The 26,381-nt window shown below is 41.3% G+C and overlaps 1 protein-coding gene across 1 annotated transcript in view; it reads right to left on the bottom strand.

The window, feature by feature from the left end:
* The window catches only part of OLA1 (Obg like ATPase 1), a 177,476-nt gene that overhangs the window by 51,597 nt on the left and 99,498 nt on the right, over positions 1–26,381 (bottom strand). The window contains exons 6-7 of the mRNA XM_067549225.1: positions 12,494–12,574; positions 12,101–12,198 (exon numbers count right to left, since the gene is read on the bottom strand). Coding sequence (XP_067405326.1) covers positions 12,101–12,198; positions 12,494–12,574 — 179 coding nt within the window. The remainder of the gene's footprint in view (positions 1–12,100; positions 12,199–12,493; positions 12,575–26,381) is intronic.

The raw sequence follows: 26,381 nt of genomic DNA, 5'->3' as shown, positions 1-26,381 counted from the left end.
GGACCGCGACTGGTGCCGAGAGGGTAACCTCGCTCCATGCCCCGCCGATGTGGGGTGTTCCGGCAACCGTGAGCGACTTCTCGGGGAGAGGCGCTGTGTCAATCCTTCCACTTGGGGCGACCGGGCTGTTGGAAATCATCCCCCAGGCTCTGGGGATCGCCTAAGCCAACCAGAGCGTGCCAGCGCAAGCTTCCCCTGCGACATTGGCACCTTCTCTCTGGGCGGAGACCTGGGCAGCGTGGGCAAGGCCAACAAGGTCCGTGCCGCATGAAACGCCTCTGGTGTCAATAGCACTGGCAAATGCAGAGACGCCCTCCCACTCCCAGGAGTTGGCTCTCTGGTTGGAAACAGGCTCCAGCGGTAGCGAGTGAGTCTCCACTATCTGACCTCAGTGCAGCCCTGTGCTCGACCCCACTTTCTTGGACTGTGCAGGGGAACAGCCTTGCTCTGCACGCTGCTTCTTCCTTGATGGAGAGATAGAAGTCTGATGCAGAGGCAAGGCCAGTGCCAACGGCGCGCTCTGCACCAATGCCACGCTCAGTACTGAGGTAGAACGGGTTGGTTTGGAGGCCGGTCTGAATGCTGCCTCCATTATTAAAGCTTTCAAGCGGATCTCTGTCTTCAGTTCGAGATCTGAAAGCCTTACAAATCTTGCATTTTTCCTTACAATGAACTTCCCCACAGGCACTTTAGGCAACTATCATGGGAGTCGCTCAGTGGAAAGGCCTTCCCGCAGAAGGCATAAGGTTTGAAGCCCGGTGACCGGGGCATGCCCCACTCCCAGAAAAGTCCCAGCCACGACTATCCTAAGTGACTAACTACCACTATTAACAACGCTTAAGGACTAATCTACCCAAGACAAACAACAAATGATTAAGGATAACAGAAGGGACTGAGAACACTTGTGATGCAAACTGTAGCAGTTCCAGCAACTGTCACAGGTGGAAAGAAGGAACTGAGGGGGCGTAGGGCCAGTAACACCTCATATACCACAGCATGTGTGAGGGGTCCAGGGGGAGCCGAAGCCGGCCCTATGGATACTGCTAAAGGGAAAAAAGTTCCGGTAACCGTGCACAGAGGTGCACACACACCTACAATGGAACGGACATGAGCAGGCACTCGAAGAAGAAAAAATGGTTCTGAGATACTATGTCCAGGCAAGAAAGAAGGCATATGGGAGGCTGGCTGGACATCTGAAGTAGGTGTGATAAAAAACTGTCTTGACCAATATGACCATCAAAGAAGAAATGCATCTGTCAGGAAGCTGGGGCTCATGCCTCCCCTGGAACAGAAGGTCTTGCATTTAATGTTCTCTGTCACAGCTAATAAGTCTTTGGCAAGATTTCCCAATGCCTGAAAATCAGGTCTGAGGAGGATTCCCAAAGCAACTACTTACGGTCGGTCACCGTGTGTTCCTCATGACTCCAGGGAGGTGACAAGCTAGTGGGGTCACCCCGTGTTGCTGGTATCATTCCCAAAGCTTAATAGCTTCCCGGCACATTGGGGACAACTCAGTTCGGCCTTATTTGCTGATACAGTACATTGCCAACATGTTGTCCATCAGAATCTGCACTGAGTTCTGTAGAACAGGAAGAAATGCTATACAAGCCAACCTGATGACTCTCAGCTCTAGGGAATTAAAAGTGTCACTTCAGGTCATTAGGAACCATGAGTCTTGCATCTGAAGATGGCTCAAGTGGGCACCCCAACATGTTCCTGATGCATCTGTAATAAGTGTCATTGCTGACAAGGGGATGAGAACACTCCTTTCCTCACATTTAGGAGATCTAGCCACCAAGTGAGTTTTTGTAGGACTTAAGTCAGAACTGTGACTAATCTGTTCATATGGTGCTTAGCTGGGGAATAGTGTCTGTAGCCAGTGCTGTAGAGGCCACAGGTGAAGTCTAGCAAGTGGTATTATGTACATACATATTATGTGTCCCAGTAAAACCAGGCACTTGCAAAATACTGTAGTCAGATTTACTCTTCTATCATGTATGAGTGACTTACAAGACTTTAATCAGTCCTCCAGAAGTGAGGGTTTTGTTGATGGACGCAAGTAGGGCTCCTATGAATGTTATCAGTCTTGGCTGGTAAGCCATAATTTCTCATAGTTGATCAGGACCTTAATTGAAAGAACAAGGAAAGGAGAGATTGCTTACCTTACAGTAACTAGAGTTCTTTGAGATGTTTTATCCCTTTAGGTGTTCCACCATAGGACGTACATGCACTTGTGTGCTCTTGACCAGAGAATGCAAAGCAGTGTCTGCAGGACCATGCCTGCACAGAGCAGATCCTCATGCTGCCAAACAAGGAAAATAAGGAGGCACAGACCCACCACCACTCAGTTCTTTCTCAGCTATGGAGCGCCTCCACAGCTGAGGGGGAAGAAAGGCAGGAGGTGGAGCACCCATAGGGGCGAAACATCTTGAAAAACTAAAGTTACTATAGGGTAAGTAACCTCTCCTCCTTTAACTGTATGTCTCTATGGGTGTTCCACCATATGAGACTTCCAAACACATAAAGAGGAAGTGGGTGCTGAGGACACAAATCCATGACAATTTGGAAGACCATGTCACCAAAGGTAGTATTTCTGGAAGTCGGTAAGATGGCATAATACTTGGCAACAGTATAGTGTGGAGACAAAATCGCATAGTGGCATCTGCAGTGCCATGTGCACTCCCCCCTCCCCCCCCACACGGATAAAGAGGCAGCCTAGGGAGGGTTGACTCAGCAGCACGAGCCGCACGTACCTGTCTCCTTATAAGGGGATGAAGCGACCTCACCTGCTGGTGCGTGGTCAGCAACTGCCCGGGAAAATTGTAATCACCTGGTTGGCTGGTCCATACCTGCCCGGGAAATCCTGAGCACCTGGTTGGCTAAACTCCAAGCCATGACCTTAGAAGGTCATGCAGCAAATAGCAACCAATGGGGCTTAGCCTCTGCTGGCCGCGGGAAACTATAAAAGTCCAAACCCAGGTAGCAGAGAGGAATTGAATCTACTCGGCACCCCATGTATCTCCTGGTCGTGTCGGTTCGCATCTTCCCCAGCCCGCTTCGCTGCAAACTGATCCCTCAAAGCAGCTCTCTCCCGTCTGCAGTATATAAAGCAAACGGCAACTGAATTTGGCCAACATGGTATACCTGTATATAATGTTTGAGAGTATGGATTAACTGTTCTCTGTTGTGTTTGTCTTGTAACTTCTTTGGAGAACTCCAAAACTGGGCACCCTAGTGTCACACTCTGGCAGCCATGCGTTGATCCGGAGAGATCACGAAATGCTAAGGTCTTGGGTGGTGCATTTTGTCCTTTTGCGCACGGAGTTCTCCTGCCCTTTGCTATCACTGTTTGCTGTGCAATTGCTTGCTGTAGAACTGTTTATTATAGAAATAGAACTGTTTATTATAAGGATAGAATTGTTTATTATAAAATAAAGGGTTTATTGATTAAGCAAACCCCTAGAATCATCACTGTCTCGCCGACTCCCTCCTCCCACCGTATCCCAAACTGAACCTATCAGAGTTTTCCTCTCCGTTTCCACATATAGATGGAAGACCAAGTTGCAGTCCTACCAATTTCTGATATGGGCACATTCTTCAATAGTGCTATAGATGTGGACTGAGCCCTAGTGGAAAGCACAGTCACTCTGTGAAGGGGCTGCATGCCTGCAGATTCATAGCAGGTTAATATGCACCCCAAAAACCACTGACAGTCTCAGAGAAAATGAGTTATCCCTTCATCCTCTTTGCGAATGACACAAATAGCCTACAAGAGGCCCAGAAGGTTTTAGTTCTGTCAAAGCAGAAGGCAAGGGCCTTTCTGACATCCAGTGTGTATACACTGGTTTCCTCTATTGAAGTATGAGGTTTTAGACAGAACACTGGGACAAATCTCCTGATTAATATGGTATTCCAAAGAAACCTTAGAGAGGAAGGGAAGATGAGGATGCAGCATGGCCTTGTCTGGATAAAAGGTGACACGGTGAGTAAGTCATCAGGGCACCGAGCTCTCCCATTCATCTCACTGAATTGATGGCTATGAGGAATGAAGGCCTGACGGAGCAGTGGAAGAGAGAAAACAAGTAGCCACTGGTTTGAAGGGGAGTTTCCTGAGGGCACTGAGAACCAAACTGAGGTCTCTTGAAGGGTAATATTTAAAATGCCCACCAAGTGTTAAACCTTTTTTAATGGATTCTGGAGGGATTCCACTGGTCACTTCATGAGGTCTTGAAAGGCCTGCAAGTTGACTGTGTAAGAAGGTGCTGGGGGCATTACTGCTTCATCCGGGGATAAAGAGGACTTTAATGATGGTGGTGAGTTCCGCTCCATCTGTAGTCTTGAGTGTCTTCCCATGCCAAAAGGGGCATAGCGTACTGGAGGGAGGTGATGCAGTACCAGACGATCCTGTGGTGCCAAAGGTCGGTCAATTGGTGCCTGTGAATAATGTGGTACCAGCGGATACTGGGATCTTTTCTTGGATGGAATCCTATAAAATGGTTCACCAAGGTGACCCCAGGGATTCCAGTAAGCCCATTGAGAGGATGGATAGGGAAAGAGGGTGGATAGCCATGGATAACCCTTGGTTCTTCGAGATGCGTAGAACTTATCTGTATACCAATGTGAAGTACACGTGCGTTCCATGTGCCTGAGTCTGGAAGATTCTTGCTGGGAGCATCCAGTTATCTGTGCCTACGCCCTTGTACTCCTCATGTCTGCACCAAGGAAATAGAGGGTGGTGTGGACCGACCGCCTCTCCAATTCCTTCTCTATTGTGAACACAAGTAGGGATCTCAAGCAGAAGGAGGTGGGTAGTGAAATACAGATAGGGACCACACATTGAAGAACTCCAGTTACAATAAGGTAAGTTCTTCCCTTTCTTTGAGTATTGGCCCACATGTGTATTCCATTGTTGGTGACTGACAAGCCGTACTCAGAAGAGGTGGGCAAGTATGGGGATGCAGACAATATGGATGTAGGACTGCCACTCCAAAGGATGCATCAGTTGTGGAGGCCTGAACTAAAGCATAAAGCTTTGTGAAGGTATGAACAGAACTTCATATAGCTGCTTTGCAAATGTCCAGTAGCATTTACTCAAGGAGTGCTCCTACTTAAGCCACTTGTGCTGTAGTGGAATGAATCCTTACTTCTTGTGTGGGATGGAAATGTGCCATCTAAAAGTAGGCTGCAGCCAGCAATCCATTTAGAATCAGAGAATAAAGCATTCATTCTGCTATAGCTACAATCTAGGTTACTTTCTAATGGATTTAGTTCTTTACAGATAAAAGTCTAAAGTGTATCTTCATGTTGAGGTAATGAAGTGTCTTATCTTCCCTGATGGCACGAAGCTTTGGGAAAGACAGTAAATATATTGTCTGGTTTATGTGGAAATCTGAAGTCATCTTTCTGGTGAATTCAGGGTGAAGTCTTAGCAAGACTTCATCCTTATGGAATACTGTATATGGTGGATAGATTATAGGAGCTCCAAGTTCCTTAACCCTTCTGGGTGAAGTGATGGCAACCAGGAAGGCCACATAACTGACAAATAGGACATTGAGCATATAGCCAACTTATCTGTGGCTTGTACAACAGTCAGTTCACTGACAATGTGGATGCTGGCAGCAAGGCAGTCTTAGTATCATGCACGTTCTGGTCAACCATGAGGCTTAGGGGACTGAGTCCTTGGAACGAGGCCATAACAACTTGCTCAACTCTGATGGAGCAGGGAAGGATCCTTCCTCTTAGAGGTGGATATGGAGGGAGATCTGTCCTTATGCTTATGAGCGTCTTGCTGTCATGAGAAGTCAAAAAGGGGAGTCCCCAGCTTGTGCATCTCCATTCCTGAGTCAGACAATACGGTGCAAAAAGGCATGCTCTTGGATGTTTCTGGACAATGCACAGGGGGTTTTCCCAACCAAGGCTGGACAGTGGCCTCATTGCTTGCTCCATTAGATGTTTCCTAAGCGGAAGATCCCACACTTGCCATGTTCGGCTGGAAAAGGAGGAACAAATATTGCACTTTGTGGAGACCTGGGCGTCTCCTATACAATACAGGCATTGGTTGTGGTAATCACTGACCAAAAAGGAATGGAAGTAGGAAAGACTAAACTTAAAGCCTGGTAACCTGAGCATAATTTAAGTCCCTGACCAGGGAGAGAGGGGGACTCCCCTGCACTAACAGTAGAAGTTTTACTATTTACACACTGAAAATAGGAAGATCAGCTCTGGACACTGGAAAGTTCCAACTCAAACATGCAGTGCTAAGAAGCAACTGGGAATGTCAGTCAATCCACCTCACCCCTTATAATCTCAGTGCAGAGAACGAGGAAAGCAAGGGCATGGGCAAGATATGGTAGCAAGAATCTGCCGAATTCAGGCACATGAAGCACATGCATACCCCACAGTGGAATACACAAAGGAACCAGCACTCGAAGAACGTATGTGCACAAAATTACTCAAAGGAGAACCCAAGATTCCTTCGATGCACCATTCCTCTGCTGTCACCAAATATCTGTGAAACCCAGTGATAAAGTGTGTGTCTCCTCCTCCTCCTCTACTGCAGGTCCACAAGAGGATGACAACCTACTACTGTTATCAGTTACTCCATTATCTCAACTGGCAGAGGTCTGTGTGGTGGATCTACTGATGACTCATGTGGATGTCGATATGAATGCTACACAATAAAATTTGTTTTTCAGTTTGCCTTTTTACAAAAGCTAAGATATTACACTTAAACAAAGCTAAATAATATTAAAGTTGCAAAGACAAGCACACAAAAATTAGGCAATATCAGAACTAAGGTTGTCTGTGCAACCTTAACTTGGCCTTCTTGTGTATACATTTGAAACAGCCTTTCATTACAAGACCGCAAACTATTTTTTCCATAGGACCACTCTCTCATTCAGTACACAGGATCAACCAGTTCTGGGGATGAATCAGAATTGTGTAAAGGAGATTGTCTGTAGGACCCAGCATCATTTCTGGGGGCAGCTGAAAGATATGTAGTGAATGAGACGGGGGGATTTAAGGAAGGACAATCCCATGGTTAAGACAGCTGAATGCTGACCTGGAAAACTGGATTCTATTCCTGCCTCTGCCACAGAGTTCCTAGATGATGCTAGACAAGTCACCTAAACCACACTTTTCACAGGTGGTCACTAACTATGGACTCTTCATTTTCTGGATGCCCAACTTGAGACTCTCGGGTCTAATGTACAGAAGTGCTGAGGACTCATGGGTGGAACTGAAATTAATGGGAGTTGTGCTTTTAACAAATGAAGTGATGTGTAAAGCTAACCACTCTGAAAAATCATGCCTTTGATGTCTCAAATTGGGCACTCAAAATTAGTGAACACTTTTCACCTCAGTTCTTCATATGTAAAATGAGGGTACTACCACCCTCTCATATGTATGCCAATCGCCTCGTAAGGACGTTGGGAAGAAGAATTAACTGACATTTGTGAAGCACTCATATACTGTAGTGATGAGCACTATAGACAAGCCCATGAGGAAATTAATAATTCCGTCTTCAGAACAGGGTTTACATGGGAACTAAGCGGACACTCATCAATTCCTAAACAACCATTAGATAGTAAGTAGCAACTTTATTTCCCTACTGACTGAGGCTGAATTTTGAACTGTTGACCTCCAGGCTAAAGACTATGTAGCTGACTCCCTAGTCACTGAATCACCTGCTCTCTGCTCACGTTTCTCTCCTTGTACTGTTTAATTATTTGCCTCTATTTTTGAGTCATAACATTTGAAACATGGAAAAATTAACTAAACTATTAAAAATATATGGCCCGTGATATAGCTGAGGTTAGTCCTGCTTTGAGCAGGGGGTTGGACTAGATGAACTCCTGAGGTCCCTTCCAACTCTAATATTCTATGATTCTATGCAGAAGGTTGGACTAGATCATCATAATGACCCCTTTCTGGCCTTAAAATCCATGAATATGAATATAATTTACATACTATAATATGTACACAATTTTTATTATTGGTGTGTGTATGTATGCACATGCTATATAAAAAAATAATTTGCTATTTCACTAATTAACTTCTACAAACTAGGATTAATCAAATATGACAATGACAAGATTCCTTGCAATCATCCAACAAAAAGTTGTGATGGTAGTGGGAATGGGATGTAAGGGGCTTCAAAACTGACTTGGCATGATATGAAATATGACTATTTAGGAAAATTTGGTATAATGTAACAAAGCACTTATGACAAGTATTCTTAAGTCTTTTCTATTTATATCGCCTGGGAATATCAAAAGAACCTAAGGGAGTTAGATGCCCAATTCCCATTGACTTTCCCATGCCTGTTCAACAGCTAATGTTCATTCATCACATAGGCACTGAAATTTTTATTAGTGACTTTTTGAAATATAGTTCTGAAATTACGATACTGCATGTATAATTGGACAAACTAGAATTTTTTGAAATCTGAATTGTATCACAAATGATTGGCACTCGCAAATCAATTTTAAGGAATTCTTGCAAACTATTTATCCCAAATTTTAAGTGTTACATGAAGTAGGAAATTAGGAATACCAATGTTAGAAAATTTACAGTATTAAATGCTTTAAAACATCATTAAAGGTTTAGTACGACAAAATTTTACTTGGTACATAATGAAGTTCGGGTACAAACTTTAGTTTCTACAATTTTATATATACACACATTCAATGTTAAGTGTAGAGGGAGAAAAACACTTTAACATATCAAAATCAACAGATATATTGGAGCAAAGTACATTCTCATATTACTTTGTTCAACATATCTCAAATGTTCTGACCCTCCTGAAGCACCAAAAAAACTAAGACTGAAATGTATACCCTTAATTAAGTGAAGTTTTGACAATCTTAATGTCCTGTGTTTGCTTTACATTTTGGGGCTTGGTAGGCTGTTTTAACTGAAAAATAGTGTGCTAAATTTAGTGTGCTAAAACTAGTTGTTTATAAAGTGTTAAGTTTCTAGGTCCCCATAAAATTATTAGGAATTTAAAAAGGTTTTTGGATTACTTTAATTATTCATTTAAAGAATAGCAATATATAATAAAAATGGTTTCACAGTGGATTCCTCTATACAACTTCATGCTTATGGTCATCTGATCATAATGTAAGTGCAACTAACACAGCTGCCAATAGCAGCTTCTCTTCAAGGGCTAGGTCTTAATCATAAATCAACTGAATGACTAATTCAACATTGTTAAAACCAGTGTGTAGCTGCTTGGAGCCATTCCAATTTTTACATCTTTCAAAAGGTCAATACACCTACTCACACAGACAATAGTCTTATCTTTCATAGTGTTTTCTTCATCGCTAAGACTGAAAAATAACATTACCACTTAGATTTAAATGTGTTTTAAATTAGCAATTAAAATGATCTTTAATTCTGAAAGGGTGACCCACTAAAACAAAGACAATTTTAGTCTTCCTCTTGTGCCCACAATCAAAAACCTCTTCTCCTCTTTGCTAATGTTTTAACTATCTTTCTAATTGTTAAAGCCTATGAAAATATTTATTGCTGATTATTTTCTGCATTAACCTTAACTCTGTTACAAATTAAATTCCAAAAACTTTTTTTTGCTAGTTGAGCAACTAATCCAAAGGCAGCTCAGATTAAGAACATGAGCACATACACACACAAATATCACAAATTAAAAGGAATCTCAGGGTAAATTATATTCTAATCATTTGCATCTGTTTGCACTGCCATAAATGACAAAAGCCTACCGTTAGCATCCTTCACAGTAAAAATTTATTCTGAACTTTAATACAAAAGCTATGTTGCACAAACCGTGGATTTAAAGCTGTAACAGAGTGTTTCAATGAAGGAAAATGGCAATCATTCTGGTTCCAGTAGATGCCATTCCCTATCACACAATGTTTCCCACTCATAAATACATGACAAATACTTCCTCAATCATTTTTTACGAGCAGGGATGCACAGGGGGTAGTCAATGGCTAGCTTGAGGGAAAATAGGAACAGCAGGCGGCAGAAACTGTACTGAAAATGGCTATGTGGTAAATTCTCCTCTGGAACATCACTCAGCTACCCAGGCTTTGATCTTTCAGCTACAATTACACACCGACGTTCATGAGAACCGGAATTTTTTTTTAAATCTAAATCATTAGTTGTGTATAAAAACAGTTAAATCATTTCATTATATGGCTTCCCAATTCAATCATCTAGATTTTTACAAATTAAAAATCGTAATTTAGAGAAAAGTTTGCTTTCAATTGGCTACAACCATATCACCACCACAACTGGTCTCACAAAAAACAGGGGATGTCTGGCAACAGCTAAATCACAGACTGGCATCTTGCAATGGCTGTTTACCATAAGGGTCTGGGAAATGGTATTTACTGTACAATTAGAGCCAGTGAACTCTACCTGCAATAATCTAAATGCAGGTGTGAAAATCCCCTTTGGAAAAGGAAACTGACTCATCCATCTTCAAATAAACTTTCTTGTCTATACTGTCATAAAGAGCCCCAGAAAACCTAAAACATTTGCACTTAAATTAGGATGGTTAATATTTACTCCACTGTCAGGTGATACATTTTTAAAAATTCCTTCCTGACTTTGGCCATTTTAACGAGTTAATCATCATATTTACAAAGTTAACTAGCAAGAATTTACTTAAAACAATAAAGTCTGACCGAATGGAGAAATTTAGATTTGCTATCAGTTTGTCAAGTTTCAATTTTAAGTCTGTATTTTCAAAACATAACCTTCAGAAAGGTTAAATTCAGTTCTTATCATAAATACAAATGTCTTATAGTAGTATCAACAGGACAGTTTTAGTTGCAGTAATTTCAGAGAATTTATTTTAATGATTTATTGGAGTTAACCATCTGACATTAATTATTGTTTTGGCTTCCAGTCTATGAATGTTTATTTTTCAGTTTAAAGCCTTCTCGCTCTTTGATATCATATGGAAATGAGAATTTTTAATGGAAAATTGAAACCATGTGCATCTAAGTACTTAATGAAGTACAGGGAGAAACAGGCGATGTATTTTAGGAGAATTCAGATATTTTGTTTTAGATACTTTTGATTTTTTGGATGACAATGCATATATCTCTGTTCACAAACATACATTTATATTGCAAAACCTCAAAGATCTCACAATAAAAGTGTTTTAAAGGTTTGAAACTATAAAAGTTGTTGTAAATTTTAGAACAAGTGTGTTATTATTAATTCTTCCTTAGAGTGTAATATTTAATCAATCAATCTCTCCTCTGCACTCCAATTGTCTACCTCAACTACTGCTTTTTATGACAAGCTAAAGCACGGTGCTTTTCAGCAATGGAAACCCAAAGTATTTTCACCATGTTGGGATTGGATCTTCATCCAGTTCACTACATGTCTGATCGAGACTCTTATTCTGTAACCATTATCCACCTGAGTTATCTTACTGACATCAACCAAAAATCCTTTTGAGTAAAAACTGCATATGCAGGTAAAAATATTGCTTACTTAAGTAGGACTCCTTTTGAGAGTAAGAGTTGTGACAGTAGGCCTATATACTACAAGTAAATGGTAAAATGTCCTCCTTTGTGTGTGTACCCACAACTGTTAACAGTGCCAAGCACTGTTGGCACTCAAGTGTAAATGGAAGTGTATTGTTGAAATGTTCAATATTAAATTAATGCCAAAGTACAAAAGATTTCTGCCCCGTTACAAATAGTTTTATTCTGTCAGCACATAAATGAAAAAGGAACTGTATGAATAATCAATGTTAAATGTTTTAAAAGCCAGTTTTATTGGAAAGTAATGGTTTCTAACCAGATTGAGTCCGTTCCAAAATGGATTTATTTTCTTCACAGTTACTAAGTTTACGTAAAACTTAAAGGAGGGGAAAAGATTTGCTTCTGTTTTGTAAATTCATTAGAGGCATTTTTATCTCCACTGCACTCAGGCACGGTGTTTAGGAAGATATAAATAATATAAAAGAAAGATATTGATTTATATTAAGTAAAACAACAAGAAGAATCTTTATGTCCTTCTAAAGAACAGTGAAGCATGTGCCACTGAGAAACGTGAAAGACAAGTGTAAATTTTATATATTAAACCTGAGAACACTCACCATTTGTTTTTACATCTTAGATAGTCTTTTTCTGAGAGGTTAACCAAGTAGATCATTGGTTTTGAAGTCAAAAACAAGTATTTGTTCAACACCTCAATCTAAAAATGAGGATATAAAGGAAGAATCTTAAAAACAGAATGAAGTTACTGTAGTTACTATAAAACAACATTTTCAAACTCATTTTATTTTTTAGTCATTGTATTTCTGAAAGGGCTAAATAATTGCTTCAAGTAATACATACAGTATACTTTGATAAACAAAAACTATTGATTAAATTTAACATTCAATTCAATACACTATAAATCTCATGAATTCTTTTGTATTTAAACATTTTTACCAAATGAAAACAACAAGTTGAAATATTAAGAGTCAATGCATGGGATTATAGCCTACCTCTTTGTCATTCCAATCATGATAGAAGCGCACAGGTTTCTTTTCATCTATTACCCAGGTTTTGATTTTACACATTATGTCCTATGCAGGATTAAGAAGAAACAAAGTCATTAAAGTAGATGAAGAACAAACTCGGCTGGATACCAGACAATTATTTTCCATACACAAAACATTCATACCAAATACACAATAAATACTCAAATTAAAAATTAGGTAACACCCCTTAAAAAAGACAAGAAAATGAATTCAAATTTCGTCTCAGAGAAGCTAAAAACAATATACTACCATTTTAAACAAGTCACTAAAAAGCAATGCTGAACATTAATACAACACCTACAATTAGAAAGTTAAGTATACAGTATTTTAGTAGCATCCCTCCCCAAAGCAGTAGAGATCATAAAACCTATGTAAAAATCCAAGGGCATTTTAGATTGCTTTTCAAACTCAGTAAGATGTAACATTTCAGCATCCAGTGGGTGAGACCACAGACAAAATAAACATGCTTTTTAGAAAGGGGAATGGGTGGTGGAGGAAAAACAGAGTGAATATATTTTTTAAATTATTAGCGAAAGAAATTGAGCCTATTATTGATGATCCACCCTTCAAGAAATTAATTCAAATGTCCAAAACCCTTTTTATTCTGCATTAATTTTTTGCCAACACCTTCTCCCTCCCCTCAAAAATGAAACCTGCCAAAGCTTCCATTACACAATGGCAAGAGCCTTGCACTGGTGACCTCCAACCAGCTGCATTCACTTTCAGAACATCTCTCTCTGCAGGAAATCTAAAGGCCTTTTAGTTAGCAAGCTAGTGTGCATTCAGAAGGAGTAACTACAGGAAGAGCCCAATGTGCTTTGTTTCTCTGGCCTTTCTTCACAGAAAGATTAATCATCTGTGAAATGGAAACGGCAAACAGCAAGTGACACAAACTGAACCCTTCAAGCCTTTCCTCATCAGTTTTGTGGTTCTGAATCTGAAAGCTGCGTGTGGCAAGGTTCTCCTTACAGGCAGGTGTTAATAAAAGGCTCTTGGGTCTGAAAGGTCAAACTTGGCTCCTATAGGAGTAGTGCATTTTAGAGTCATCTATTTTTGTTGTAGATAATTTATGGTCATGCTTTAAATAATGCATTTATTGAAAGTTATAACTGGTGTGATATACAATTAGATATTTAACATACAAAATTCTATTACAAAATTTTTTCTTTAGTGCACAGAATATTTACTCTTACTGATATGTACGTTAAACAGATTTATAAAAAAAAATCTATAAATAGCCCCACTATTTAGTATACCTTGTTTTCCCAGTTTTGCAGTCGCCTTAGGAAAAAACAAGAAAGAGGCTCTTCTAAATTCTTAGATCCTGATTTGAAACGCTCCAGGAATAGGACTCCCTACAGATTTTAACAAGGAAGGGGCAAACTGAAAACTTTTAATAAAATCTAACATGTTCGAACTAAAAATAATCACTTTTACTCTCCTATAACTGAATTTCACTCATAAATGTTTAAAAGTGGCTAATGTAACACCATTTCCTACAAGAAGATCAAAGTGCTATATTACAAATGCATTATGATTAAAAAAGCACTGTGCCTTGCTATTAACTGTTCTTTAAACCCTAAAAGGCTTCCCATAGATCTCACTTGGCACTGCATATACAACCTTTGACAAGTAATGTAGACCATTTTTATTCATTGCCTAAAATTGTAGGCAATTATGTGTGTCACACTGGCCACCTGCAAATTCTGAATGCCTGCTCCAGTTGTCAGAGCAAAAAACTAATGTCGGAGGGGATTAATCTAGGGGGAGAGAGTCCTCTTTAATGGCTCCAGCAGGTGAAATGGCCCAGCTGGTTACTATGATGAGTGGCCAGAACAGCTTATGTAGAGACATGCAACAAGATTATACATAAAGAAGAAAACAGTAGTACCATCTTATCTCATCCTTTAGCCCTATGTGTTTTTCATTTTTTAAGTAATCAAAAATAGATAAGGAAAGATTCTACTTTTGTAAATTGTAATGCTAAAGTGCTATTTTGCAGCTTTTGTTTCATTCAAAAATCATTAGCTTCTCAACCAATCTTGTTAACCAGTGAAGGAAATCTTTTGCTTCCATCATTTTTCTGATTTTAAAATTATTTTGAATATATTTATAAATCCCACCACAAAGGCTTTTGATATTACAATATTTTCCAATAGCGACATCATATATCACATTCATTAGGGACACTCAAATCTAAGATAAATAATTGAAAGGAATTAAATTATAATTATAGAGTTCTCTGGAGGAAGTATTCAAGTCTTTTGGGATCAATTAGCTAAGTTTTTGAACTTGCCTGCACATGAGTGAGGGTGTGTATATCAAAATTTGTATACTCAGTTTATTTCTGACCTAGCCCGATTATCCCAAAGACACAAGACATCCCAAGATTATCCCAAAAGACACAAAGGACAAGGGCAGGTAGGTAGGTGGATTAGAACCTCCAGAGAACTTTAAACACAGGTGATGCAAGTGGTTTTGCTCTCTGAAAGGTAAGCATATTCTATAGATCCCTCTCAAATCTAGAAAAAAGTAGAACTAAAGAAAACATGCAGCAGAGTCACTATGTAACCTTTTAACAAAAACTTGGCTGCCTAAATAACACATCTAATTCCATTTTAATTTTTGTGTAATTTTTCAGAGGGGCTCAAGCTTATGTGCCTATCTTTAGGCAATCAAGTTCGAAACCGTTGGCCTAAAGGAACACAGTTAAAATACTAAATGTTTTTAACAATGTAAAGACCGACAATTCCCAATAGGGGTTCCCTACAGTATATATAGTTGCATAAATTGCAAGCCTATTTATTTTTACACGGAAATTAATGAAGCATCAGAAAACTTTTCTTCAGAAAATGATTGTTTTATTTATTTTTTCTAACATGACATTCCTCCACATCTGATCAGAGAAAATTTTAGAGAAGGGGGAAAAAAAAGGAATAAAGTAACCCTTTTATACCAGGCAACTTTACATTCTCACTGATATAATATTCAGGTAGTTATACCAAGTATAAAGTAAAGCAGGTAGTCTGCAAAATTAGAAAAGGCATAGCTAAATTAAGGTTCACCAACATTCATGTCAGAGCCCAGGTTAATTGAAATTTAATTTGATCCTTGAATGACAAGTGTGTCAAGGGCTTGTGATGAGATATGAATAAAGATAACTATTTTCACACATTTCTTGCTCACCTGCTGACCCAATGTTCTAGGGTCAAATAAAAAAAAGCAAGCGAGAGCTTTTCAGATTAAATATAATCTTTTACATCATTTGTTTAGTTTTATTCACTGCTTTTATTTAGGCCTAAAATGTTAATCTAGCAGTTCTTAGCTGATTAAAATTATAACATTAATCTACAAATATTTAATCATCCTAGTTAACTTAGCACTGTTCTAACAGAAATACAGACAAGCGACCTAGTTTGTTTCATCAGTTCTGGTCTATCCAGTTCCCTACTTTGATGTAATTTTTTTCACTGAAGGAATGACCTTTTTCTCCCTGCTCAATGATATGTGTACAGTTATTTCTTGTTTGGGCCAGCAATGCTATAGTGGGTAGCATCTCTCTCTCTCTCTCTCTCACTCTCTCTCACACACACACACACTAAAATTTACAGGAAATACAAAAACCCTGAAAAAGTCTAATATCACAACATGATTTTTTTCTTTGGAAAAATATATAGTCTACCATATCTGAAGTACCAAATACTGTCCATTAATTTATCTTCATGTCCTTCACGATTGAGCTCTGGAGTTCCCTGCCTTGTCTAAGAAAGCAAAGCAAACAACTCAAAGATGTTTAACCATGAGTTGAATGCTGTACCAAATAAATCTCAACAGTTTGTATTATTGTGAATTAATATGCCCACACCTACTAGTTCACGAAGTGTCTTGATAAACTTCATCAGATCCTGCCATGGTGAGGAAAAAAGGGCACGTGTGCATGTGCATATATTACTAAATCCTTTGTGTGGCTGAAAGTAGTAATATCTCTCAGTGCCAAATACTTTCTACAGCATTAAGGACTAAACTATGGCTTAAAAATTCACTTTCCTACTTAGCACCAGAGAATGGGAAGCTTTCCTTTGGAAACTGAAAAGGCATGTAATTAATTTCTGCAGAATGTAAGCTATCATTTTGGGGAGAAGGAGGGGAGTAAGTTTGAAGTTGTGAAGATTACATTTCAGGTCATATTTGGAAGTCTAAGTGAAGCAATGTCATCTTCCTGACTCTGCTGACAGACAGCTCTAGTGACTTTGATGCTACAGTAGCACAAAAAATAACGTACACTTCAGTGTAAATATAGTATATTTGAGTAATGCGACGTTTTGCAAAACAGTTGACATATTTTCATTCCTCTCTCTCTCAGGCTTGGAGTTCTGATAAAGGTCAGTAACAGCCAGTCCTGTTGAGCAAGGTATGGTCTCATCAAGGTTTCATCTCCTTGAAAATGCTTTTGCAATGAACATGTCAGATTCTTACAAAGGTTTTAAAACCTTCATGTTTAAACATCACCCTGGGAGCATAATACTACTGAGATTTCCCAAGCAGCACCAGAACGAAATTGATGACATTTGCTCAATTTCACTGCTGCTGTTCAGAATTCTATGTATAACAGTGAAACTGTCAAGAATCACAGCTTCTCTCTGCTGTTACTTGGGAAACTACAAGGAGTAGCTGAAGCCTTAGAGTTGTTGCTCTTGGACCCCATATTTCATATTGGATTCTGGATGGCAGGTCTCTTGGTAAGTGGATAAAGGTAATACTGTTGATGTAATATACACATGGACTTCTGTAAGACATCTGACTTGGTACCAGGTGACATTTTGAAATAGTTAAAATGGAGTGTGTTCCTAATGGGGTCTGAATGGGATGTTGTTCCAGGAAGAAGGATTACTAGGAAGAGACGGGATTCACCTAATGAAGAGAGGGAAGAGTATATTTGCGGACAGGCTGGCTAACCTAGTGAGGAGGGCTTTAAACTAGGTTTGATGGGGGACGGAGACCTAAGCCCGAAGGTAAGTGGGACACCACAAGGAAGCAGAAGGAGGAGGATGCAGCAGGGGAGGCCTCTGGATTCATACTGAGAAAGTAGGGCAATCGGCTAGTTATCTTAAGTGCCTATACACAAATGCAAGAAGCCTGGGAAACAAGCAGGAGGAATTGGAAGTCCTGGCACAGTCAAGAAACTATGAGATGATTGGAATAACTGAGACTTGGTGGAGTAACTCGCACGACTGGAGCACTGTCATGGATGGGTATAAACTGTTCAGGAAGGACAGGCAGGGGCAAAAGGGTGGAGGAGCTGCACTGTATGTAAGAGAGCTCTATGACTGCTCTGAGCTCCAGTATGAAACTGGAGATAAGCCAGTTGAGAGTCTCTGGGTTAAGATTAGAAGCAAGAACAATAAGGGTGATATCGTGGTGGGTATCTGTTACAGACCACCAGACCAGGAGGACGAGGTAGATGAGGCTTTCTTCAGTCAACTAGGGAAAGTTTCCAGTTCACAGGACCTGATTCTCATGGGGGACTTCAATCACCCTGACATCTGCTGAAAGAGCAATACAGCAGAGCACAAACAATCCAGGAAGTTTTTGGATAGTGTTGCAGACAACTTCCTGGTGCAAGTGCTGGAGCAACCAATTTCTCTTGACCTGCTGCTCACAAACAGGGAAAATTTGGTGGGGAAGTAGAAGTGGGTGGCAACCTAGGCAGCAGTGACCATGAGATGGTCGAGTTCAGGATCCTGACAAAAGGAAGAAAGGAGAACAGCAGGATACGGACCATGGACTTCAGAAAAGCAGACTTTGACTCCCTCAGGGAGCTGATGGGCAGGATCCCCTGGGAGGTTAATATGAGGGGGGAAAGACCCCAAGAGAGCTGGCTGTATTTTAAAGAAACCTTATTGAGGGCACAGGAACAAACCATCCCGATGTGCAGAAAGAATAGCAAATATGGTAGGCGTCCAGCTTGCTTAACAAAGAAGTCTTTGGTGAACTTAAACACAAAAAAGAAGCTTACAAGAAGTGGAAGCTTGGTCAGATGACTAGGGAGGATTATAAAAATACTGCTTGGACGTGCAGGAATGAAATCAGGAAGGCCAAAGCACAATTAGAGTTGCAGCTAGCAAGGGACGTGAAGGGGAACAAGAAGGGTTTCTACAGGTATGTTACCAACAAGAGGAAGATTAGGGAAAGTGTGGGTCCCTTACACAATGGGGGAGGCAACCTAGTGACAGAGGACGTGGAGAAAGCTGAGGTACTCAATGCCTTTTTTGCCTCTGTCTTCACAGACAAGGTCAGCTCCCAGACTACTGCACTGGGCAGCACAGAATGGGAAGGAAGTGAACATCCCACAGTGCTGAAGGAACAGGTCCAACACTATTTAGAAAGATTGGACATACACAAGTTCATGGGGCCAGATGCAATGCACCCAAGGGTGCTGAGGGAGTTGGCTGATGTGATTTCAGAGCCATTGGCTATTATCTTTGAAAGCTCATGGCAACTGGGGGAAGTCCCTGATGACTGGAAAAAAGCAAATATAGTGCCCCATCTTCAAGAAAGGGAGGAAAGAGGATCCAGGGAACTACAGACCAGTCAGCCTCACCTCAATCCCTGGAAAAATCATGGAGCAGGTCCTCAAGGAATCCATTTTAAGACACTTGCAAGAGAGGAGTGTGATCAGGAACAGTCAACATGGATTCACCAAGGGAAAGTCACACTGACCAACCTGATTGCTTTCTATGAAGTGGTGACTGGCTCTGTAGATGTGCAGAAAGTGGTGGACATGATATACCTTGATTTTAGCAAAGCTTCTGATACGGTCTCTCACCAGTATTCTTATCAGCAAGTTAAAGAAGTATGAGTTGGATGAATGGACTATAAAATGGATAGAGAACTGGCTAAAGCATAGGGCTCAACGAGTAGTGATCAATGGCTCCATGTCTAGCTGGCAGCCGGTCACAAGCAGAGTGCCTCAGGGGTCGGTTTTATTCAACATCTTCATTAATGATCTAGAGGATAGGGTAGATTGCACCCTCAGCAAGTTTGCAGATGACACTAAGCTACGGGGAGTGGTAGATACCCTGGAAGATAGGGATAAGATACAGAAGGACCTAAAAAAACTGGAGGATTGGGCCAAAATAAATCTGATGAGGTTCAACAAGGACAAGTGCAGAATCCTGCACTTTGGACAGAAGAATCCCATACACAGCTACAGACTGGGGACCGATGAGCTAGGCAGCAGTTCTGCAGAAAAGGACCTGGGGGTTACAGTGGATAAGAAGCTGGATATGAGTCAGCAGTGCGCCATGGTTGCCAAGAAGGCTAATAGCATATTGGGCTGCATTAGTAGGAGCATTGCCAGGAGATCAAGGGAAGTGATTATTCCCCTCTATTCGGCATTGGTGAGGCCGCATTTGGAGTAGTGTGTCCAGTTTTGGGCCTCCCACTACAAAAAGGATGTGGACAAGTTGGAGAGAGTTCAGCGGAGGGCAACAAAAATGATTAGGGAACTGGAGCACAAGACTTATGAGGAGAGGCTGAGGGAACTAGGCTTGTTTAGTCTGCAGAAGAGAAGAATGAGGGTAGATTTGATAGCAGCCTTTAACTACCTGAAAGGGGGTTCCAGGGAGGATGGAGCTAGGCTGTTCTCAATGGTGGCAGATGACAGAACAAGGAGCAACTGTCTCAAATTGCAGTGGGGGAGATCTAGGTTGGACATTAGAAAAAAGTTTTTCATGAGGAGGGTGGTGAAGCACTGGAATGGGTTACCTAGAGAGGTAGTGGAATCTCCATCTTTAGAGGTTTTTAAGCTGCGGCTTGACCAAACCCTCGCTGGGATGATATAGCTGAGGTTAGTCCTGCTTTGAGCAGGGGGTTGGACTGGATGACCTCCTGAGGTCCCTTCCAACTCTATGATTCTATGAAAGAGACTGGTTCTTGGACCTATGCTATGTAGCATTTTCATCAATGACCTGGAAGAAAACAGAATCATTACTGATAAAGTTTGCAGATAACACAAAGATTGGAAAAATGGTAAATAAAAAAAGAGGACAGGTCACTGATACAGAGCTATCTGGATTATTTGGTAATCTTGGCATAAGAAAACAATGTACTTTTACATCTAGGAATAAAGAATGTATGTCATACTTACAAGATGGGGGACTTTATCCTGGGAAGCAGTGACTGATTAAGATTTGAGGGTCACTAAGAATAATCAGCTGAACATGAGCTCAACTAAAAAGGACTAATGCAGTCTTTGTATGTATACAGAGGGGAATATCAAAACAGACTGGGGAGGTTAAATTACCATTTGCCATTGGTGTGACCATTACTGGAATACTGAGTCCAGTTCTTGTGTCCACAGTTCAAGAAAGATGTTGATAAATTGGAGAGGGGTCAGAGAAGAGCCACAAGAATGATTAAGTCATTGTAAAACATGCCTTATCATGAAAGACTCAAGGAGCTAAATCTTTTCAAATGAGAAGGATAAGGGGTAACTTGATCAATGTCTACAAACATATACACATATATCTAATGGAAATTAGATAACAGACAGCTCTTTAATCTAGCAGACAAAGATGGAACAATAGCCAGTGGCTGGAAATTGAAGTTAGACACATTCAGACAAGAAATAAGGTGCACATTTTTATTAGTGAAAGTGATTAAGCACTGAACAATTTACTAAGGGATATGATGGATTCTTCATAACCAGAAATCTTTAAATCAAGATTGGATTTTGTTCTAGAATATATGCTCTAGTTTAACTTCAGCTATTGAACTTGAAGCAGGAAGTAATTCATGGAAGTCATATGGCCTGTATTATAGAGGATATCAGACTAGATCATCATAATGGTCCCTTCCAGCCTTTAAAAAAATGTTTAAAAAAAAAAAAATCTATGTAACCTTTTCAAATCCTGATAGAAGACTGCACTGTTTCAAGGTTAGTTGGTTCAGTTAAGTGGTTACTGAATTGTTTACTTCTGAAATGGTTCAATGTATCCACACTAGTCATCCTAGTTAAGATCAATTAGTTCACTGGGTAAACATCCTTCCAATCATGGCTGTGCTTATGGAACTTTTCATTCAGTTACAGGCACTACTCCCTCATTTCTGTATTGCATTTGGTTTTTAGACAGTAAAGACCCACTGGTTTAAAAAAAGTAAAACAAAAGTAAAAAGTAAAAGTTTATTATAAAACTATTTAATAAAAATATGTCTTATAAAACATTTATTTTTAAAAGTTCCAGAAGGGTAGCCGTGTTAGTCTGTATACAGCAAAAACAACGAGAGTCCTGTAGCACCTTAAAGAGTAACAAATTTCTGCAGGCAAAAGCTTTTGTGGGATGCATCTAACGAAGTGGGTTGCAGCCCACGAAAGTGTATGCCTGCAGAAATTTGTTACTCTTTAAGGTGCTACAGGACTCTCATTGTATTTATTGTTAAGAAACTTTACAAGTGTTTGAAAAAAGGCTAATATTAAAAATAACAAATTTAATAGAACATGCTATGTATTTAATGAGATGTAACTTACTGCTTAAGTTACTCATTACAACAGAAAAGCTACTGCCAAGAGGTATGTTAATAAAGTATGTACAAGACTTTCTCTTCCCTTTCCCTCCCTCTCTGTGTTGAGTGGGAGGAGAACTGAGCTCACAAATGAGAAAAGCTCTTTTTTAAAAATTACAATGAGAAGGAGACAAGGTTGAACTGTACCAACTAGATTGAAAAGGAGCAGACGTGTGGCAGAAACAGTGTTCAGTGCCATTACTGAAAGGTGAGCAAGAGCATTTGGAGAATGCAACAAGAGGAGTAACTGAACCAGTATAGGTGTATCATCTTATTTTTCTCTCTTAGCCTAATAAACTGTACTGAAGCATGCAGTATCTGTTTTAAGATTTACTCAGAGCTAGAGAATGTAACAACACTGATAGTGTTTGTGAAACATCACAGGAACTGTTGTGTGCAGACATGAAGCATTTTACAAACATCCCAGGTGACTTACGTTAACAACCCCAAAATTCTCTACTGTAGATTAGCCTTGCAAGTCCCGGGGGATTTCAGTTACAGGAATCAGCTATGTTTGTGAACTTTCAAAACAAAAGCAAACACAAATGATATGAACGGGGAAAGGTGTACTTCAAGGATGAATACCTGTGGCAGACTCATGTTCCTTGAACTTTAGATAGCCAAATTTCACTTAAAAGGAACACTACCTTTTTCTTCTGAACAAATCTGCTTCTCACTTTCTTACAGAGATTCCTTGCAAAACTTTAAAACTCCACTGAGCTATTAAGTGAGATATCACCATCATAAAACAAGCTTACCTTTTGACACAGGAATTCAGGCACTAATTTCTCTATGGGGACTGGTAATATCAAAAGAAGTCACAATATGTAATATGCCCTAGGCCTTAACACCACCACATCTGTCAAGAATATTTTTGGTGCATTCAAAACTCTCCTTAGAAAGAATTTTAATTTCCTCCCAATACCACATTAAGCACAGTAAAGAGTCCACTAAAGGCTTTAGGCATAATTACATGCATCAACAATATAAATATTTTCTTGAAGCTTATTAACTTACTGCTTAAGTTACTCATTACAACAGAAAAGCTACTTTTCTGTACAAAATATATACTTTTCTGTATAAAAATATGTCCAAGACTTTCCCTTCCCTTTCCCACATTCTTCCCTGGTGTTGAGTGGGAGGAATTGAGCTCACAAATAAGAAGAAAGCACTTTATAAAAATTAAGATGCAACATTTTATATATCCACAACTGGGAAATAGACACAGTTGAAGCGTCTGACAATTCTTAACTGGCTAGGTAAGTCACAGACAGGACAAGACCTGATATAGCAACAACAGCTATGAAGAGTACTTGTCCTTAAAGATCAGCAACATCCTATTTATCAGACTATAGAGCCGTGTGTATTCTTCATCCTATTTTGATCAAGTTTATGTGGTAAACAGATAAAGGCAAGTACCTATTCATCATTTTGTGCTGCCATTTGTAAACCACTTACCACATTATAAGGATAGCATATTTTAATCATGTGAAATCTTTTGGATAGGTACTTTACTACAACTAAAATAAATAAATCAAAGAGTGGACGAAAAGTGTTTTCTAAAGCCACTGGAAACATTATAAACATTTGGATTGGTAGATGGTCCCTATTTGCTGATAACCGCACTTTTACCCTATGACCACATTCAAAGTGTCAGTTACTTATTCACAAGCCAGTACGCAAAAACATCAAGACATTATATTCTAATTTAAATATGTACTACATTGTTCTTATGCTACTAAACGTAAAGTATCTTCAATTTTGTTTTTAAAGTTCCAATTAGTTTCATTTCTTTATTTTAAAAAACAAGGTTACTTACCAGCAACTGATGTTCTTTGAGATGTGTTGCTCATATCCATTCCACTATAGGTGTGTGCACGCCTCCGTACACAGCTACCGGAACATTTCCCCCCTTACCAGATCCCGTAGGGCTGGCTCCGGCGCCCCCTGGAGCCCCGCGCACATGCCGTGGTATCTGAGGCACTGCCGGCCCTACACCCCTTCAGTCCCTTCTTTCCACCAACTCCGGCAGCGGGGACGGGTTGTGGAATGGACATGAGCAAACACATCTCGAAGAACATCAGTTACTGGTAAGTAGCCATGTTTTCTTCTTCGAGTGCTTGCTCACGTCCATTCCACTATAGGTGACTAACAAGCAGTACCTTGGAGGTGGGCCGGAGTTAGAGGTGAGCTGCCTGCAGCACAGCTCTGCTGAAGTCCGCATCTTCCTGCGCCCGTTGGACAGAGGTGAGACGTGAAGGTTATGTACCGCCAGCCTGGCAGCTGCTCTGCAGATGCCCTGCCCTGGCACTTCCGCTAGGAAGGCTGTAGATGGAGCTTGAGCGCTGCTGAATGAGCTGCGGTGGCACCTGGAAGCAGCACCGTCACCTGATCATAATCAAACTTGATGCAGGAAGTTATTCACAAGGAAAGTGTGCCGGGCGGAGACCGGTGAAACTTTCATCCGGTCGGCCGCTGCAACGAAGAGCTGTATCGCTCTCCAGAACGGCTTCGTACACCTATGTAGAAGCCAGGGCCCCTCACATTTAACGAGTGCCGCCTTCTCTTCTCCTCCGAACCTTGTGGCTCAGGGAAAACCTAGGGAGAATATATGTTGGTCACTATGAAACTGGGAAACCACCTTAGGCTGGAAGGCCTGGTGTGGCCTCAACTGAACCTTATCTTTATAGAATACAGTATTGGGGGAGGGCTCAGAGCCCTGGAGACCTTCCTTGCTGAGGTAAATACCCCTAGGAAGGCCACCTTCCCAGAAGACAGGGGTAGAGGCATGCCGCCACCAGTTCCGAGGGGGAGGCCCGTTGGCCATGAAAGGATGAGGTCGAGATTCCAGGGAGGCACCAGGTCGCAGACATTCGGCTAGAGCCTCCCGCCTCCCTCAGGAACCTAACCGACATCTGATGAGGGGACCACATTCCCCCTTCCAGTGACTGATGGAAGGCTGATATGGCTGCTACGTGGGCCTTCAGGGAGGCCGCAGCCAGTTCCTGAAGCTTTAACTGTGGCAAACATTTCCCGGATCACCTGCACTGGCGAGAGGCTAGGCGGAATGCCCCGGGACTCCGCCTGGCAGACAACAGCCGCTTCCACTTAACCCGATACACGACCTACGTGGAGGGCTTCCTGCTACCCAGCAGAACTCACTGGACTTGCTCTGAGCAGCTCGCTCATCATCTCTCGGCCACTGCTCCATCACTCCCTGAGGTGTCGAGGGTCCAGGTCTGGGCACCGCAGGTGACCGTGATCCTGGGATCGTGCTGTCTCGGAGGCTCCCGATGCAGGCAATCAAGAAGTCCAGCAGTATGCTGAACCGTGCTAGCATGGCCAGGCTGGAGCAATCGAGATGGTATCTGTTTAACCCTTCCTCGTCTTTAGCAGGACTGTATGCAGGAGGGGAAAGGCAGGAAAGTGAATATGAAGCTGTATGACCGCTACATACATTCGGCACTGGCGATCACTCCCATCCCTTGACCATGGAGAGAGCAGTACTGTGGACACCTCGTGTTCCAGTCTGATACGGACAGATTTCCTTTGTGGAAACCCCCCGCTCCAGATGGTCATAGATGCCCTTTGTGGGCGCAGTGACCCATGGTGATGAGGGAGGACGACCCCTTGACGGAGTCTGCATTGTCGTTCATCACCTCTGGGAGGTGATCGCCGCCAGGTCCTAAGGACGGATAGCTTCCCTTCATGAGGCTGACGAATGGTCTTCCCCCGCCTGTTGATGTAGTACATGGACGCTGTGCTGTCTGTCAGCATTTATGCTACCCTGCCCTCGATAAGCGGAGGAACATTCCGCAAGCCCTGCGGGCGTTTTGTGGATCTTTACATTGGTGTGCCAACACCTCTCCTTCCTTGGCCAGACGCCTTGTGAGCCAAGGTCAGTGCTGATACAGCACTTCACCCTCTGCCCAAAGGGTCTGACATCAGGGTAACTGAGGGAGCCAGCTCCACGAACTGAATGTCCCTTCACACCTCCTGAGGAGTCATCCACCAGTCTAGGGAAGCTAGAGCTTGCTGATGGGTGGTTTTTTTGTTTGTTTGTTTTGGTTTGGTTTTTTTGGTGAGGGGAGAGGGGGGAACCGTAGCCTCCCGGTGTAAAAGTTACCTGCTCGGACTGTACATCAAGGCTAGCCGTGACTAAAGCGACCTAAGCGTCAGGCTCGCTAGTCTCACCACATAGGTGCAGGCCACCCTGTGACCTACCAGCTGTTGGCCACGTTTGGCTGTTGTCGTCGGGCATTTGTGCAGGTGGGCCATCTTGAGGGAC

Source organism: Emydura macquarii, unplaced genomic scaffold (assembly GCF_026122565.2).
Source record: "Emydura macquarii macquarii isolate MOO-44397 ecotype Brisbane River unplaced genomic scaffold, CSIRO-AGI_Emac_v2 contig_1253, whole genome shotgun sequence".
In the NCBI taxonomy this organism is placed as follows: domain Eukaryota; kingdom Metazoa; phylum Chordata; order Testudines; family Chelidae; genus Emydura; species Emydura macquarii.
The sequence above is the reverse complement of the archived record's forward strand: the minus strand, read 5'-3'. Positions and strand labels throughout refer to the sequence as shown.